The sequence below is a fragment of the Pelmatolapia mariae genome, linkage group LG9 (genome assembly GCF_036321145.2).
Source record: "Pelmatolapia mariae isolate MD_Pm_ZW linkage group LG9, Pm_UMD_F_2, whole genome shotgun sequence".
Classification (NCBI taxonomy): Eukaryota; Metazoa; Chordata; class Actinopteri; order Cichliformes; family Cichlidae; genus Pelmatolapia; species Pelmatolapia mariae.
This window is the reverse complement of record NC_086235.1, coordinates 16871996-16888518: the sequence shown is the minus strand read 5'-3', so window position 1 is coordinate 16888518 and position 16523 is coordinate 16871996. Positions and strand designations below refer to the sequence as shown.

The following is a 16523-nucleotide window of genomic DNA, read 5'->3' as shown; positions in this document are numbered from 1 at the left end:
TAAATCCTTTCAGTAGCATATTTAACTTCTAGATTACATGGTCACTGTAATCATGGGAAACAAGCTCTACTATATCCTTAAGTCCTACAGCAAACAGCATTTATTTATTTCAGCTGTCACTAATGAAAAATATGAGTAGTGTAGCATAAGAATGGGTAAAGACATGTCCCACTGAGTTCTTGCTGAGAGTTTCATGGGAAGAATGATACAACTCTTCTAAAGCTGCCCATCAGCACCACAAATGCTTATAAATTCAATATTCTTTGCTTAATCCATATAAAGTGCATGAAACAACAAGCTCTGCTTTATGAGATCTTTATGTTGACCTACAGGTATGTTACAAATAAAAAAACAGGTTTCAGTGTGCTTTGGCAGTCTCCATGTTTCTGTTTCTGTTCTGGATGGACCAGAGTATGTTATAGTGAACTAAAGCTAAACCAAAACTAAGTTGAAATAACACTTCAATGAATTAAAAATAAAACCAAGATCAAACTATATTATATGTTTTACTTACATAAATGAAATGTAAGAGGAGTTTCTTTAGTTTTAATCTTTGTCATTTATCAAATGTGTCAGCAGAGCCACCCTGAGGAGGCTTTAGCACATTTGTTTATTTGGACTGTGATGACGGTGATCCAAAGCCTCTCATAGGTGTGCAGCTGGAATGCTGCAGTATATGATTTGGACCATTTTTTGCTCATAAAATGATTCAGTGACCCCTCATGTCCTGAGGACATGTCCTGAGCCCATCATCGTGAAAAAGATTGCTCTCATCTGGGTAGTCTTTTATGATGTTGACAGAACATCCATATCTCCTCACTCTAGGTTAGGATTCAAGCTCTCCTTTAATTTGTCAATCATCATTTCTTGGCTTTTCATGTTTTCTGTTTTTATTCTCTCTGCCTTTGTACTCTAGCTTGATATTGATAAAAGATAGGACCATGGCATTACTTTTCTCATCAATTGTAGCTCTCACCAAGAAACAAGCTGTTCACACTGAGATCCCAAATTTACACACAAAACAATCACAACGCACAGGCTGGCAGGAGCGGTGAGTAGTGTGAGTACATAGGTGAGTCTATGCTTAGGAAATGCATTGAGAGTTTTTCACAGCTCAGACCATGAAGGTTATCCCCACACCCTGCTGTGCTGGTGCGGTGCACACAAAGACTTACCGACTTCTGCTTCTGTTTAGCTGTGGCAAGACGGAAGAGGAAAAAGAGAGAGGTTAGGAAAAGGCATGCATGCTAAGTGTGGTGTGCACGCCGAGGGACAAGGACGATGGTGTAGACAAACAAGAGGGGCGCTGAGTGTAGCTGAGCATTCATAGGCATTTTAGTCTGAGCCGTGCGGACGGATAGAGAAGAAGGTAGGCTCGGGTAGCTCAGGTAGAGTTTACCTTCTTAAAGAAGGGCATTCGTTTCTCTTTTGCTAGGGGTGACATGACAGTGTTTGGACTGGCTTTAGGGGAGCGCAGGTTGACTGGAAGCTCATTGTCCTCGGGGTCTAAGCCTGTGGCATCTATGTCAATGGCTACCCACACAGACAGACAAGAGCATCATCACATGGAGGTGAAGACAGGAGGTCACAGGTAACAGGTATGATTCACATTGACAGTAGCACAGAATGTAGGTACTACACAGAAAGTACATGAAACATGTAAAAGTACAGTTATGGCAGAAATAATGTCTGTTTTATTGAGGTTAGCAACACGTACATCATACCTACAGCTGGATTTCAGTGACTAAATGTTGATTCAAAACACTAACAAATCTATTAAATACAAAATTGGACTTTTACCCCTGAAGCTGCTTACCAGATGAAGGAGGAGTAGATTTCCGTGAGTTAGGAACAACTTCACCTAAACTAGATGATGAGTTTGCTCCCAATTTACTGAAATGATAAAACAATTTTTAACATTAGGCCAACAAAATTGAATATCTAATGATGTGCATATTCATAATAAATTATCTCAAAGCTAAAGCAAAGGACTTTGGTGTGCATGAGTCTGTTTACCTGGAGTGGAACTTGCCCTGCTTGGCTCTCTGCTCCTGGAGGATACGAGTGTTTTCAAGCTTCACTGGACTGGGGATGAAACCGATTTCACAGCCTTCTTTCACCAGGCGTCCTATCCACCAGTCATTGTTGTACTTCTACACATACACAAAATTCAAGAAAATCATCTCAAACATCCTCCTTTTTATTGCTGCCGTCATCTTTCTTTCCATATGACATAGACATGCTACCGTACTGAATAACACCTCTAGCTCACCTCTTTGACATGGAGGAAGTCTTTAGCCTCAAAGGAGACGGCCATGCCTGGCACAGGGACATCATCGTCGTGACTCGGGCTGTAGCTGACATTTGTGCGGACGGCAAATGCAACTGGTTTGGTCTAGCAGAAGGAACAAAGGAGGGAAATAAAAGAAAATGTCAGATTTTACAAGCGATAAATTGCTTTCAAACTGGGGGAAATCAAGCACAGATTCTAACACGAGTGGGGAGACAGTTGCTAAAAGTTTTTATTTTAATCTTTTTCGAGCACTACTGCCAAGCTGTGATCCTCGTCTTTGCGTGAGGTGTAAAAATAACCCCGGGTGAGAGATATCAGCAGCCTCTGACTCATCCAGACTTCGTCTAGTCTTCTCTCCACAAATGATCTGCCTGCTTTTCTGTCTCTCTGCTACATGCTACAGCACTCACATGTTACAAGTTCAAATGATGCAACATGTTACCAACCGCAGCACCAGTAGTAAAAGTACGCTCAAGCAAAATCAGCACTTGCGTAAATGGTAAATCATAAATCAATCCAGCATTCTTTACAAAGACAGAATCAATACTGACCTCCTTATACGATCACTGTAAACCTTTTACTTCAAGACAAAAAGTCATTGAGATAATGCATAAAGCTAATAAAATGTTTCCAGGCAGGGAAATAACAATCTAACACTGCTGACTGTCCACAAACTGCATGAAACAGCACTGATGTAGCTGCACCGTTCAATAAAACCTCCCCTGCCCACAGTGACACGTTACCCTGCTACAAAAGATTAAGGATCACATCATATGCTCACATACAAACACTAAACTAGTTTCTGGGTTTGTTTTTGCAAGCCCAGAATATCCACTTAAGACACATATCCCTTTAAGAATTACATAAAATGCTTTCGGACATAATCTTGGAGCCAGTCTGGGGGCAGTAGCCTCAACAGTTGGCAACACGGTCATGCCCTCAACCAGATTACATTTGCTCTGCCTTTGACAGAGTGACAAGCATGACAGAAGTCAACTGAAAAGGCAAAATAAATGCACAGGGATCTAGCTTAGAGTAATCTCCCAGCCCAGACTTGCACGCTAAACATTTACCTGCAGGTGAAAGGGAGCAAGATGAGAGAGTGGATGTGCAATATTTAGCTGGAAGTCTAACCGAGATCACTAGATCAGAGAGGCTGATGCTATAATGGAGTTGGACTTTCTACAGATTCCTAAAAAAATGCCTTCAAGGGGCACAAAAAGTCTGGCCTGCTGTAGCCGGTTTCCTCCCAATCTGATTTACTCTTAGCAACCCAAAAATAAAATGCACCATCACATTGAGGTAATTTCCATTTTGATTTCTGCATTAAAATGTGGACAGAAAGTATAAGAAAAACACATTTATCTTTATTACCACTGAGTTTAGCATAAAGTGAAACCAAAACTGATTTATAATAGATAGAAGTGGAGCTCATGCTATATATTTTAAAAGCTCTATTATCTGATTTTATAGTCGTGGGAGAAGATGAACCCAACAAACACTTTAAACTTTTTAGTTTCTGATTAGGAGACAGATTGTTTTTGCCACCACTCCCGACTAGTCAGCTAATAAATGCTCCACTTTGTTCATTGGCTAGTTCATAACTGACTGTTTTTTGCTGCTATTTGCTTTCAGGCTTTCAGCTTCGTTGTTTTAGCTCAGTCCCACTGCTCTTGCAGTGAACTTTTCTGTTAGGTAGGCAGCTATTTTCCCAGTTAAAAAGCTACCTTCACAGAAAAAAATACAGTGAGCTTCTGCAGGGAACACAAACAAATGACCAAGAGCACTTACAATGAATGAATGATAATGTGACTTTATTTGTGGTGACAATATTGGCGCGTCATTAATGTGTTCATAACCAGTGGTCAAAACATTTATTCCAAGTTTCAAGTCTATCAGATAAATGCCTCAGAGAAACACAACTAGTGTGAAATCACAATAAACTATCAATGACTGTGTAAATAATACATTAGTCAAATCCTCCTGAGATCATTTTCCCACATGCAGGCAGCAATGTAAATATTCTATGGCTGTAAGCTGGTGTGTGTGTGAGTGTGTATGTATGTGTGTGTGACGTCTCCATTGAGGAAATCATCCAATCCAGCGTTTGCACTGCCAAGACCCTTTGAGGACACAGAGTCCTTGGCGTTTGCATGCAATGAGTCACATGCCTGAATGAAGATATGAGGTCCATTAGTATACATATGTGTGCTCTCTCAGTAGTCTCCTGGACTGCTGCCTTTTTCCTCCCTTCCAGCTGCTCTCCTTCATTTTATCCATCATTTTCTTTCTATAGTCTTAATGGCATTTACAATACGCACACATACATCTCTTGATGTGCCACTCTGTCTTACAGGTGACTGTGGCGTCTATTCAGAATGACACTTTTACACTGCTCAACAGTATCTCCTCACCTCCTGACTGAGCCCATATGGCTCTGTTGCTTCTTATGTAACACAGGCCTTCATTATGGATGCCATACTGCAGTGAGTAAGGGAGAAGGACAGAGGCGGAGGGTTAGGGACAAGGTAAGAAAAAGAAGACAGGAGGCGGGCAAAATAGAGGACACGGAATAGGAAGATTTAGTGTTACAAAAAAAGGAGATGAAAGAGAAAGGACTGGGAATAAGGAAGTAGATTAACAGCACAAGAGAAGCCCTGTCTCTAACTGGGAACCCTATGAGGCACAACCAATTAACAACCGATGAAGCTAGTCACAATATCACGTCGCCCCATACATATTTCATCAGGTAATACCTCCCAGTCCTCTTTCTGCTTATACCAACCTGCCCTTGATGTTGCTGATTTGCCTTCTAGCATGCTACAACCTTTCCTTTAGCAACACGCCAAAGATCTTGCGCTATAAATTAAGATTCCCACATTGTTTCACCTTGAATCTTGTGGATCGATTTGAAATAAATTCCCCTCTGCTCTGCGTGTCGGCCTTAGGCTGTACAGAGAACTGGTAAAATTTATTATTATATGACGTGAAGGAAACCATAACTATCATTAATCTAGCGTGTGGGAAGATGTTTCTATAATTATCAAAGGCTCCTTTGGTATATACTTGTATATTGACTTGACCACTGCAGCTGCCAGTCCTATTATGCCTGGAGTTTATAGTTGGAGTGAGATTATGCTTTGTTTTCATAAATCAAGCCTTCATCCACATAGTCATATTGCTTTTTGCATCCACGGTTGTTATGTTAAAGCTTCTTGAGTGACACTTAACTAGAGTGAGGGAAAATTGGCTTCATCTACAGCAAAAGAAATCTCCATTACTTCAAGTACGCGACTGAAGCCATGAAGATTTAGAAAATACAACTGATATCCAACAAAAAGACAAGATGATAAAACGACCGTAAACCATGCAGCAGTCTTTGGCTGTCAATACAATATATGGCAAACTGTCACTCTTCTTTTACAGTACTGTGCAAAAGTCTTGAGCCGCCCATCACTTATTTATATTTTGATGCAGAAATTTAATACAAGGCAAAAGTTTGTATAAAGAAGTCTTTGTCTTGGAATAAAACTGAACTGTTTTGAATTCTTTGAACTCTTTCTTATATCGTATTTGAACATTTAGCCAATAACAGATAAGCATCACTCACTGACATTCATAAATGTTGCTGATAGGCTGATATGTTTGCACAGTGCTGCCAGCCCTATTTCTTTATGTAATTTTCTTTGTAGAAATGATGCCACACTGCTTCAATAATGTCTGGACTCTGATGGAGCTCCACTGTGTGTTTTGTATCCAGGTATGTTTTTACTGCATCAGCAGTGTGTTTCACTGTCATGCTAAAAAATGATGATGCTTTCCAGATGGTTTTGCATTGTGGATCAAAATCTGACGGTATTTTTCTGCATTCATAACTCCATTACTTTTGACAGGATCCCCAACACCGCTGGTTGAATTCCAGCCCTTAAACTATGACAGAGCCTCCACCATGTTTTACAGATGGCTGTGAGCACTCACTGTTGTACCTCTCTCCTGACCGCCTCCAGACATACTTGCAATGATTCAGAGTAAAAGCTTTAAATTTGGATTCACCACTTCATCAGACCTGTTGCCACTGATTTTCAGTCCAGTTTTTGTGTAACTTGGCAGACCTCAGCTTTTTCTCCCTGTTTCCCTTCTTGACAGCCATGTATCCACTGAGACCATTTCTAACAAGGCTTCAGTGAACGGTGATCAAGAGTGGATCGACTGAAGAGCTCAAAGCTCGATCTTTCAGGTCTTGTCAGATTTTTTTTGTTTTTCTTAAAGACATGACTTTTAGTTTGTGTTCATTGGCTGTAGTTTGTTAGTTTTTTAAAGGCCTGCCAATTCTTCTTTTGTCCTCTACTTGCAGACCATGCTGTGATATGACAAGTTTTTGGCTTTGGTGTGAATCAACTTGTTTGATGGGTTTAGCAAATGGGTTTTTGCTAAACTGTCCAACACTAGTTCATGCTTTAAGTAAGGTGCATTTTTTATGCTTGAATGATGCTTAACACACAAATACACAAAAAGACAAGCAAACAACATTCCTCTGAAAACGGTCAGGTGTTTAAAAGCAGCCAATGTCCAAAGAACATCTTCAGCAAAGGCCTTCAGAAAGAAATATTCCTTAAGACCACTTTAATAACAACAAATCCAGTTTGAGATTTTTGCACAGCACTGTAGCTCACAATCAAAAAATACCTATAGATATGGCTCCTAAATAAATAAATAAATAAATACAATAACATGAAAATCAAAACAGCAGAAAACATCCCAGTTTTTACTACAGTTCATTCTCCTAAAGCCTAAAGTCCTGCTTCCTGTATTTGAGTCATCATGTGACTATTTTCTCAGCTGCTTCTAGAGATATTAAACCACCCTTTTTACAAGCTAACTACTCTCAGTGATTGGTTTGACTTTGATGTGCCCATTTAAGGCTAATTAGAAACAGACAGACGGTGACAGTGTGTGTGAATCTGTGAATGCATTTGAAATAATATTTCAAGTCGATGAAAAATCAGCATTACGGGCATCAACGCTATCTCACTTACAAATATCAGTGGCATGTAGGGGAAGTGATTATGAATTACTGCCCATAAAGGCTCACAGCCGGAGAGTCTGCACTTCCTCTGACCCCAGCCTGCTCTTGCTCTGGTGGCCAGACCACTGAGAAGCTATTTTTTACTAGTCATCTGTCATGTAAAATGCCAGCGGGGATAATCTATGCCAGGTTATCTGTAAAGCCAACTTATCTTTTTAATTAGTGAGCCGGAGAGGGTGACTCTGGAAAATAACAACATAGATCTACTGGAATGATCTGTCTTTGCCAGCTACAGCATGAGCTACCCTGACCGAGAGACAGCACAAGGAAAATCTCTGCTCAAATGGATGGATAGCCAAAAGCTTGAGGCTTACAGCTAATGAGCAAACTAGCTGTTACAGACACTAAACACCCAATGAAAGACAATAAACTCATTTTTCAGACATTTGCTTGAATTAATATGTAAAAATAGAGCACCATGAGCTATCTAGCGAGTTGCCGAGCAGGAAGGGAACACAATGTGCATTGAAGATAGGAGAATTATTTCACAGATCAAAGGCATGAATCTTAACAGTGCTAGAGATTTAAGTCATTCAGTGGAAGAGAGCTCTGATTGCAATTCCTGTCGCACAGAGAGAGCCTGCTCTGCCGTGTGTGTGTGTGTGTGTGTGTGTGTTTGTTTATATGCTGCTAATTGTGGCCCAGAGCAGAACAGAGCAGGCGAAGCTCTGATAAACAGTGAAGCTGAGCCCTCCAAGGCCCCTAACCTCTCACATCACCGGTCCCTGACAGCCCTTTTCTTCATGTGAGAAACCAGCTAAAGCTGTAATTTCCTGCTTCTCTCTGAGTCAGTCCAGGAAGACTGTCTACTGATTTATCTTAGGATTAGTAGAACATGATATATTTTAAAATGAGCACTTGAAATGATTAATGAAGGTCTCAGTCAGTGATCTAAGGAAGGCAAGTCAAGTTACACCAACTTTACACAGAAACTTTGACCACAATATTCCTGAAGCGCTAAAACTTTCAAACTATTTCCTTTACCTGGCCCTGCCCTCCACTGTATCCTGACTTGTGGCCCCCTATCACTTAGAAAATAGTAGCTGCTTGCTTGTTAATGTGAAAAAATTTGGGAAACTAAGAAAAGAAGCCAAAAAGGAAGCGGACTCAGCTTTTCAACAACAAACAGAGCAGTGTAAAGTTTATGTTACAATCTGTGTGATGCCTGCTATCATTCATTCAAGCATAATAAACCAATTTTTCTCTCTACAACACACATTTGTATTTCCATATTTCCCAAGACTGGAGTGTCTTACCCCTAATCCTAACCATCGCATGTTTATGTCAAACCCTAAAATAAATTGAAAACACAGTCAAACCTTATTCATGAAGGTGCAGTTTTATTGTAAACAGATCTTTCAGCATTTTTAATCGCCTGTTTAATTTTAAAACATTTACTACATCTGTGGATATTTGCTAGCTTCTTCACTTCTACTTCTATCAATCAGTAAGTAAAGCCATTGGCTAGAATGTGAAATGGGCATTACTGGAAGTCAACGGCAACACAAGATCCTTGTTAACTTAAACAGCCCAGTGGACCCACCAAGGAGCCCCTATTTATTTCATATGAGTTTTTACTCTCAAAGCATGAAGCTCATGGGGAAACAACTGCAACCAAACTGTACCTGAAGGAAGTGGAAAGCAGAATTTTGAGCTCTTTCAGAGAAACTACACGTAGCCACTGGTTTAAAAAAAAAAATCACCCGAGTCAAAATCTTTTACTGAACATATCAACTCAGCAGACACAAACAAGTTCACCACAGCGGATACCAAAGAAAACAGGTTACCATTGACGAACTGTGCAGTGCTCATTGAGAAGGACAGAAGCCTCGACATTGACGGTTACTGGTAACCCACACACACAGACCAGTACCTGCTCTTTGAATCCCACCACCCACTGGAACACAAACACCACCAAGCAGAGAATGTTCCCTTTAAGGCAGAGAGAAAAGAAAAGGAACAAACACACATCAAAAGAGCACTTAAAACATGTGGCTATCCAAACTGGGCCTTCATCAAGTCAGCCAAGAGACATGGAAATAAATACTGGCAGCCACCAGCCCTACCTCTCAGTCTCCTAGTAGATACACCTATGGTACTGATTTCAAAATACTATGCCACCTTGTTCTCAAGTTATTCACAAGATTCTCAGAAAACTTCTGACTGACTGAGAAACACAGAATAATCGTTTGTCCAAGCATAACATGCTGGTGACCTTCAGTCCCAGCAACACCCTCAGACAAAAACTGGTTCATCCCAAAACCGAGAAAAAACAAGCTGAGCAATGCTGTGAGGAGTCCTTGGACTAATACAAAGGAGAAACCAAACAACTTCACAGGTGTATTGCAAAACACTGGAGAACCACCTCTTCAGGACAGGACTCAGCTGTGTATTTGCTGTATGACCAACTGGAATGACCAACTATTACTAATCAATTCTACATCCCTGAGATCCCATCCCAGGCAATTGAACCACCATTCCCACGTCAACCCATCTGACCTTAAAACTCACAATGACTCAATCATGTCCTATCCATCGTGACAATCCCATGAGAAGATAAACAACTTGGATTCCCATCATCTTTTAGAAGAAAAGAAGTCTTTCTAGTGAGAGGTACCTTCACCAGCACCTAAACCAGTCCTGGTGCCTTCAACTCAAACACAGACATCATGGAGAAGCACAAACTCGTGTTGGTTGCTCTCCTCACATTTGGAAATCCCACTTGGTGCAACTTCTAAAATGCTGGTGACAAACTGCTGTTACTGGCTGTAGAGGCTAGTAAGTAGTCACTAACCTCAGGGTTATGAATACCAACCTTGGCCTTGTCAAGCTGTGCCTGAGCCTGTCGCTCTGCCTCTCTGCGCACTGCCTCCTTATCTTCCTCCAGGGACACATCGGAGTCTGATGGACGGCTGGTGTAGGAGTCGGCCGAACCCTGCAGAAGACACAAGGAGTAAAAACTCAGTGACACAACAGCACGGAAACACGAGCTTGTCCATTTAGTTTCACACTTTAAAAATGACCGGTTTTATCAGCCAAGACGTGCTGAGATTCTTAGCATCTTGAGGACACCGAGGAAAACGATTTGCTTTTCGCTGCCCTCGCTCTTTGATGAAACGTTAAACTTTGGAGATTGTGCAACTTAGAAATGTGCGAACACCCCCACACAGACTGACGTGTTAAACTCAAAGGATTCTCAGTTGATTTAATCAGATCCTGAGCACAAAGGAAGGCTGTGCTGGTCTAATCTACAGAAAATCATTGACACTTCTTCTTTTTCTGAGACAAAGTGCCAAAGGACACAAACTGTCTTTCTTACGATCACATCGTAGCAGCTCTTTGTCTATACTTAGCTCTCTCTTAGCTGCTTGCCTGCAGATTTGTTGTCATCTTTCTGTGTCAAACACTGGGGGAAATGTTGAGGAACACCAGATCCCGGTATGTCTGCGTGATATGTGGTTGCCACAAATCTACTCATAAACATGCAGACTCACACATACCAGTGCACACAAGACTACCTAGCATACACTCCTGGGCACAGCGCATCGAGCGCATACCATTACACCAGAAGTTATATACAGCAAGTTGTTAGATGCTGAATGAAAACGCAATAAATAATTACTGAAGATAAAGCAATGCTTGCATGCTTTAACACATAGTTAGAACACTCTGGTAAAGGAAAAGAAAAAGCAAAGTTTTCAGGCTTACTGAGTAAACTATCTAACAGATGGGCACGCTTTTTTTTCTACACTTAAAAAATGTTCACAGATACAACCATGAAAAATATTATTTCTGACATTTGGGAAAGTTATTAGAAGCATGAGAGGAAGAAAAAGAAACACATGACATGTTTTTTTAGGTCAACCATTTGTTAAAAATTACCTTTATATGAATAGAACCTATTTTGGAACACGTGTCATTCAAAAGTAGATTAGCCACACCAAATCATGAGAGGGAGATCGTAGTTTCATGGGAGGAGCTTGTGAAATAATCCAGAATGGAGCCTTATTCCCCCAAATTAATATTTAGAACAAATATAGCCCTGATTTTGATATTATAGCAGTTTTTTTTGTTGTTTTAAAGCACTCTTCATTGAAGCAGTGCAACACAAATCACTTCTCAGCACATCAAGCACAGCTGCATAGCAGCAGCAAACTGATCGTGAAAGCCACAACAAGCTGGAATATATAGTTTCTGATACACACATGTAAAATTGATTTTGATATAGCCACGCTCCTAACCTCAGCTGTCGTGGACATTTGGAAATGTTGTCAAAATCAGTTAAAGTATAGAAAAAAACATCAACCAGAATAAGCTGCTATATATATTTATTTTTTCTTTGAAATTATGCTCTTCTATTCCATAATTTATTAAATAATGCATTCATAAAATGTGTTAATTTGGATTTGAGTTTGATATATACTAAACATGAAATTAGTAGCCACATTTATGCTGGCATAAATCCTGACGTACAGATAAAAAACACAAATATGAGATAAAAAGTTTTGTTATCTTATTTGTGGGTATTAAAAAAATTATTGCGCTTGCAGATCAACATCAAATCTGTTCCAGTTTCAGGTAATTATCAGGATATATGATGAAACAGGGTTTTTTATTAACTAAGTGAAGACAGAGTCTTATCCTTACCTGCACGCTTCTCTGACACCCACACAAGGTCTTTCATTCATCTCACTGCACCATTAGACTCTGTTTCTGTCTGAGCTAAAAATAGCCTCCCTCACTCTGTGCATGATTAGAATTATCCAGCCATCACATACATACGAAGGATGATCGTGCCTCCTCTCCACTTACGCTATAACCTTGTTGATAAAACAAGGTTATTAAAATTTATCTCCTCCATCTACGACAAAGCCCTTCTTTACATCAATCACCTCTCTGTTTCTCATCCCTCTCACTTGGTACCTGAAATAAACAGCTCATTTTAAACTACGTTAATTAGCTAGATTGTATTGGCTGTATTGGCTTCTTTTGCTTTCAATCCACCTGTGGTTTTCAAAACATTTTTACCTACAGTATGAATTACTTCTTTGGAAAATGCTGCTCCTTATCATGGCCTATAACTATTATTTAATGCACATAAACCTTTTTTTTTTTACTTGAAAAGTGCAGGTGAGCATACCTGGACTGCTATCATTACTCAGGTCATGATTAAAGATGAAGCGTGATCGAGAACACCGTCCCAGTAGGTCAGAGGGAGGTGATATGGAGCTCTGCCCAGAATCTGACAGCCATAACTGATAACAGCACCCAACTTCTCATCATCACCAGGCAATACATAACAATGCCAGAGTGACCCCAGCACTGCTGACTGATAGATGGATGCATGAAGGAAGCACAGACGCACAAAACATAAGTGCACGCACACAGAACACACTGATTTTCATGATGTAAGCACACTCAAAAGTCCCCTTACACAGGCATCGGAGCTCTTGACACGACCTCCTTTGGCTCGTTTCAGCAAGCGGATCCAGGTGGCCTTCATCAGCCACACTGGTCATTCAGGGTCCTGAGCCACTGCCCCCCTGCTACTACTACAATTACACCTGACTGCACTGCTGTGGTCACCTTGCAGCTACCGTCACTGCTCTGGCTACAGGTACATTCAACACTGTGGCTACATCGACAGCTGGTTCCTGTTACACCTTGGCTGTAAGTGCTACCTTCATCTCTGGATAAATGAATTGCTTTAGAGCTTCCTGTTTTTCTGCAGCTCCAACTAGCTCGGCTGCTGTCTGTCGAGCCACAGCTCCTGCACCCTCTGCTGCTGCTGCTGTTGCCAAAGATGGGGAATCCACAGGAGCTCTCTGCCCCGCGCATAATCTCAGCAGCTCTCTCCCCGTCTGCCCCAGTCTCCTTGATAGCCGGAGTGCTCAGTCTGCCGCTGCAGGTGCTGAGGCTGACTCCCGGTGTGAGTCAGGTTGCAGTGATGCTTCTCATCCTCTCCTTAAAGCTCTGGCTCCAGCCTTGTTGTCCTCCTCCACTGTAGATTCCCTGTGCTGCTGCTCCATAAGCGATGGGTAAAAGCGGTTTATCTACATGAGTCCCGGTGTGGCTGCATGTGACCGACTCTCCTCCTGATGCTAATGAAGCTGCTGCTGCTGCCTTTAAGGTGCTGGAAGCGCTCCCTTTCTCATTCTCTGTCTCAGCCTGTCAGTATTTGTCTTGCTCACTCCCCTTCACAAGCCCTCCTGTACTACTTCAGTGATTCTGCCTCTCTATCTCTGTCTCTACCCACCCCTTCTCCTCCTCTTCCTCCTCCTCCTCCTCTGTCACTCCTCTCTTATTTTTTTTCCTTCAGTTACCCCTCACAGTCAGTCCATCTGCTCCTTGTGTCTCTGCAGTGAACAGTGCTGGGCAGTGCATGCGCTATATGGACACTGTTTATGTGCCAACCGTGCACCGTGCTGTCTTCTACGTGCAAACGCATCACATTCATACTGTGATATGAGCTGTTTATAGCTGCTGAAACTGATGTCACCTCATCATTTTTCAGGAAGGATCCAAAGTACAAGTCAGAATGCAAATGCATCATTAAAACTGCATCTTTAATTACTTTCATATCTATTCTTGCATTATCTCTCAAACTTTTTGTTGTACTCCCTCCTCTGCAAAAGCCACAAGCAAAAGCAAAATGCTGCTGGTTTTATCAACAAAAAAACCCCAAACAAAAGAAAACAAAAACAAAAACAATGCAGTCCTAAAACCCAACATGGATATTTCACAATGATGTAATGAAAAGAGAAAAGAAGCACATTTTTGCATGGAAGAAACCAGCCAGTTACCATTTCAACACAGTGCAACACATCAGAACAAACACTCAGGAATTTCAACACGAGCAAAGCAAAAAAAGCCAAACAAAACTGTTGGTAGAGCTGGAAGTTATCATATAATCAACTGGCAGAAAATAAACTACTCTGGCAGTCAGTTCATCATTTTCATTTCAAAGCAAAAATGCCAGAAATTTGTTGTTATCAGCTTTTTAATTGTGGGTATTTTCTGCATCATTGTTACTTCAAGGTCAGCTGCTCAGGGAGTCCCTAAAAGAAGCTTTGCCTTTGAACCACTTGGCTTTTTATTTAAGAAATTAGAGGAATTAAGGAGCAGGCTTGTAGATAATCATGTTGAACATGTCGATGTTCATATTTCCTGTGAGTCTAAAAAACAAAACAAAACAGATTTAAAAAACCCCCAGTGTTTTCAACATTAATGAAACACAAGTGCAGCGTGTTTTCTCTGTATAACTTCTTGTCTGAGGTGTTTTTGTACACGCTTTCTAAAGATCAATATCTGTGGACTTTAAATTGCGGAGCAAATGCCCACCTTGGACATTTTATAGAAAGAAAATAAGAAGAATAATTAGCATTGCACTGTATGCACTATGCTGAAGTAAGTTTAATATACTGTATTTTTTTTAATTATGTCTTCTTCACTCTGGTCTCAGCAGCAGGGATTGTGAGGTGAAAGCTGCTCTAAATCCTCTCCTGTCAGATCAGTGCCGATTCATTACATGTGAGCAGAGCATTGCAAAGCCACAAAGGACAGATGAGAATAATTACAACGTTAATTAAAAATTTCCCATCCTCATATAGGACTAGCAGAAATTAAACCCTGCAGAAGGATTATTCAGAATGATTTTTTTGCTCTGCTGACACATGATGTGTGTCAGTGTGACCTGTCAGGAGACTGTGCTCATTTGAGTCAGGGGTCAAATTATGGGACGAGCGATTTAAACTGGCCAATGAAGTGACTCCCTGAGGAGCACTAACTGTAGATCTCTGGATGACATGCTAATCATTGGTGTTTATCAAAAGCAACAAATGACAGGAATCCATTTACTTAAGGTCTTTCCAATACAGGCACTTCATGACACTCTGTACACAAAGGAAAACGCTGAAGGATGATTAATGTAATTTTATATTGTTAAGGCCAATTATCTTAACCAGGCTGATTATAGTTTAGAACCAAATGAACAGAAAGAGTGGACAAAACAAAGCCAGTGCACAGTCAGAGTTAAAAGAAAAGGTGTCATGAGAACCTTCGTAACATGACATATCCTCAAATGCAGCAGTTCAGTAGACCAGTCCACAGCACTATGAAATCATGCGAGGGTCACATATGTTTTGTTCTGGTGGCTTGACACTGGCCCGCAGAGCTCTAAGGGCAGGGCACAGATGCTCTGAACGTGGAGCTGTGGAGCCCGGGGAGGAGGCTGGTGGAGTTGTGAAGGCTGCGCTCTGATGGAAACTTGCAGCGACAGAACAAGCCTCCAGCTGCCCGACACGCCTGACCTCTGATACTGACAGCACTGTGTCACCACACACAGGACACTAATAATAATCTAACAGCAGTATGGTGTCGCTCTGATCCATAAGGAGAAGTACTCTCTATCTATCTGGGCTCACCCAGCAGACTGGGTGAGCACGTCACCATCAAAAGGAGATGAAAATTCGGTGTACCGCTAACAAACATCTGAGCGAGCGCAGCAGTTTGATGCTCTGCAAAAAGCCACATATCACATCACATTTGCCACCAAATATGATACGAGACACTTGAGTACTAAATAGCATTGCTTGAGGAATTTAAATGCTAGTACTGTGCTGAGACTATCCCCAACAGGTCAAGTATTTTCATTTATGCTGCGAGTTGTCACAACACAGACTAGAATGGTTTTCAAAAATTGCTACCGACATCTATGTTTCCCACAAGAAGTATCCAATTTCCAGTTAGGTCCTGACATCATATCAAGTGCAAAAATGAGACTGAAATTCAAAATGCTTACTGAAATGAAATCGTCAGTTTTTGGTCAACTTGTGCCACAAAATTTAATACAGAGATTTAGAGCTGCTTAAATGGCTTTAGACTCGGGACAGAGAACAGGTTTCGTTTCAGGGGTGGCTGTTTAAAAGCAGCACACAGAATGGGTAAAAGTGGAGGTGGGGAATTGAGAGGTCCTTAAATATCTACATCACCTTTATTGATTTATTTAGACCAAGGTACTTGCTGCAAGACCGCTACTGACCTCTACATGGAGCGACAGGATGGAGATCATTACACTAGAACATACAAATCACAGTGGAAATATCCACAGTGAAAGAGGAAGCTGAGTCAGTTGTTGCTGCCTCT

General features: G+C 41.0%; 1 protein-coding gene across 1 annotated transcript in view; it reads right to left on the bottom strand.

The window, feature by feature from the left end:
• Positions 1 to 16523, bottom strand: part of LOC134634323 (voltage-dependent L-type calcium channel subunit beta-2-like) — a 67054-nt gene that overhangs the window by 11440 nt on the left and 39091 nt on the right. The window contains exons 3-7 of the mRNA XM_063483463.1: positions 10195 to 10314; positions 2273 to 2395; positions 2017 to 2153; positions 1817 to 1893; positions 1176 to 1195 (exon numbers count right to left, since the gene is read on the bottom strand). Coding sequence (XP_063339533.1) covers positions 1176 to 1195; positions 1817 to 1893; positions 2017 to 2153; positions 2273 to 2395; positions 10195 to 10314 — 477 coding nt within the window. The remainder of the gene's footprint in view (positions 1 to 1175; positions 1196 to 1816; positions 1894 to 2016; positions 2154 to 2272; positions 2396 to 10194; positions 10315 to 16523) is intronic.